This window comes from Micromesistius poutassou (assembly GCF_964030765.1).
Source record: "Micromesistius poutassou genome assembly, chromosome: 24".
Lineage (NCBI taxonomy): Eukaryota > Metazoa > Chordata > Actinopteri > Gadiformes > Gadidae > Micromesistius > Micromesistius poutassou.
The window spans coordinates 2,120,836-2,123,335 of NC_140294.1; the positions used below are offsets into that span (position 1 = coordinate 2,120,836).

Consider the following 2,500-nt stretch of genomic DNA (forward strand, 5'->3'; position numbering starts at 1 on the left):
TTGATCTGTGAGGAACTCCATTAGAGCCGCTGCTCCTCTGCTGAGGAAGGAGTCAGTGGAGGTGGTTCATCTGGTCAGGATGAACCGGGCGCCTCCCTTGGGAGGCGTTCCAGGCACGGCCAGTGGGGAGGAGGCCTCGTGGGAAGAGCCAGGACTAGGTGGAGAGATTATGGCCCTGTTCCAATTCTCCCCCTTCCCTCTAGATTTGAGCCCTAACCCTCTAGATTTTGCGCGTTCCCGCAAAGGGGTAGGGTGTCGCAATACTTAAGGGGAGCAAGGGGGGAGTGCTGTTTTTCCCTTAAAATCAACCCTTGAACGCTAGCCAGCCCCCCCCAATCCCCCCCATCCCCCTCCGTCCCCCCGTCCCCCGTCAGAGCTGGTCAATGTGGAAATAATAATACATTTCATTTGTATTGCACTTCCGTATATATCAACAACAGTAATATTATGGTCTTCAAAGTTTATTTTTATGATTCCCAAAGGGCTGAAAAAGATTAACTGCAGCAAAACATCGTATTCATTCTAAAGAACAAGACAACACAAAGTTATATTTTAAAATGTTATATTTCAAATGTAAAGCTGAATCACAGTTGTGCTTTGTGATTTCCAGAGCCAGCAGGCCAGACTGTCGACCCTCTACCTCCCACTGTTTGGCCTCCTGTTGGAGAACGTCCACCGGCTGGACGCCAAGGAATCCCCGGCGCTCAGCGGGAACAACAGCGTGAGTCTGACACCTGGCGGCCACACCAGGAACTGCAGCCTGAGCATTTTTCCTCGCCGTTATTTTTCTCACGGTCAGCCGCAGCTGGGGTGTGTGTGTCGATTACTTTGACACATTTGAACAGATGTGGGGTTAAAACCAGCCAGTTGGGGTCGGAAACGTCAAACTTCAAACTAAACATATTGGAAGACTTACAAAGACAAAAGGACTTGTGATCCATCATCCTGCGTCTGTAATTAAAGTGTTTTTTGTTTGCTTGGCGTTTCTAGAATACCAGAGACGACTCCCTGGCGACTCCTCTGAAGACAGGAAGCATCTGTATGGAGAGCGCGCTCCATAAGGACGTGTTCGGAGCCATCTCAGGGACAGGTACATCCCCTAAACTCACACACACACACACACACACACACACACACACACACACACATATCCAGCCCAGAGTTTTACATACACACAAGTCCATAATCCCCAACCTTGTTAAAAATGATGCATTGATAAATGCATATGCAAGTGACTAAATAGTGAATAATAGGGTAATATAGCAACATTATTAGAGCTAGGGTAGGCACTTTTATTTTAGATGTATTTTTTGTCATATTTGTTGAAAACTGAACATCCAGACAGCAATAAATAAATAAAAGGCTGTGACGAAAACAAGACAACAAATCAGTTAAACGGGGCAGATGCAGGCCTGTAATAAACCGACCAATCACGGTCTGAAGGGAGAAGTGGAGTTTTCTCTTTCTCCGGCTGGTTTCGCCAAACTTCCCTTGCGTTAAAACTTCATTTTATTGTATGTGGCCCCACCTCCTCCCCCTCCATCCCCTCCCCCCCTCCCCCTCTGCCCTCCCCAGCCTCCCCCCACCCCGCCACCCCCATGGGCTCGGTCCTGCAGCCCGGGTCCCGGGCGTCGCTGGTCTCCACAGACTCCTGCAACAGCCTGCAGGACAAGAGCAGGGAGCGGGCCAACTCCCTGGACAAGGTAACACACACACACACACACACACGAACGCACGCACGCACACACACAAACATGCACACACGCATGCACACACACACACAAACAAACACGGACGCATGCACACGCACACGCACGCACACAAACATGCACACAAACATGCACACACGTACGCACGCACGCACACACACACACACACACACGAACGCACACACACACAAACATGCACACACGCACGCACGTGCACACGCACACACACACACACACACTTCAGTTTCAATGGTAATGGGGACATAATCCCTGGTCCTTCCAAAGCATTCAATCCAAACACACGCCTGATTCAGTTACACTCTGTTATTTATATACACAGTATGAGTTATGTATACATACATTATGTCTACATGTATACATGCACACGCTCAAATGTAACCCTTTGTTCTGATCCTCGTCGCGTCCCATTGGTTGTGGGTCAGGGACGGCCTTCTCTGGCGTCTAAGGGACGTTTGTTCACACCAGAGGTCGAAAGGTCAAAGGCGGATCCAGGTTGACCCCCGGCTCCTCACGCGCACCAGAGAGCCTCTGACCTGTACATGGCCATCGCCGTTGGAAAAAACAAACAAAAAAATGGCGCCGATCCCTTCATCCAAACCCCCTCATGTCTGAACTACGCCCCTAACCCTAACCCTAACCCCGCCCCCTCCTACCATCCCCTCCCTCCCCCCCCCCCTCAGCAGAGGGAGCGCTTCTTCCGACGGTCGGCGTCGGTCAACGTGCCGCCCCTCCCCGCCGCCCTCCCGCTCCGCGGCGAGGGCCGGGGCCCC

The 2,500-nt window shown here is 51.3% G+C and overlaps 1 protein-coding gene across 1 annotated transcript in view; it reads left to right on the top strand.

The window, feature by feature from the left end:
* LOC311369752 (dedicator of cytokinesis protein 9-like) overlaps positions 1–2,500 on the top strand; it is a 53,492-nt gene that overhangs the window by 29,014 nt on the left and 21,978 nt on the right. Inside the window, 3 exon segments of the mRNA XM_084487961.1 lie at positions 611–721; positions 991–1,090; positions 1,576–1,703. Coding sequence (XP_084344087.1) covers positions 611–721; positions 991–1,090; positions 1,576–1,703 — 339 coding nt within the window.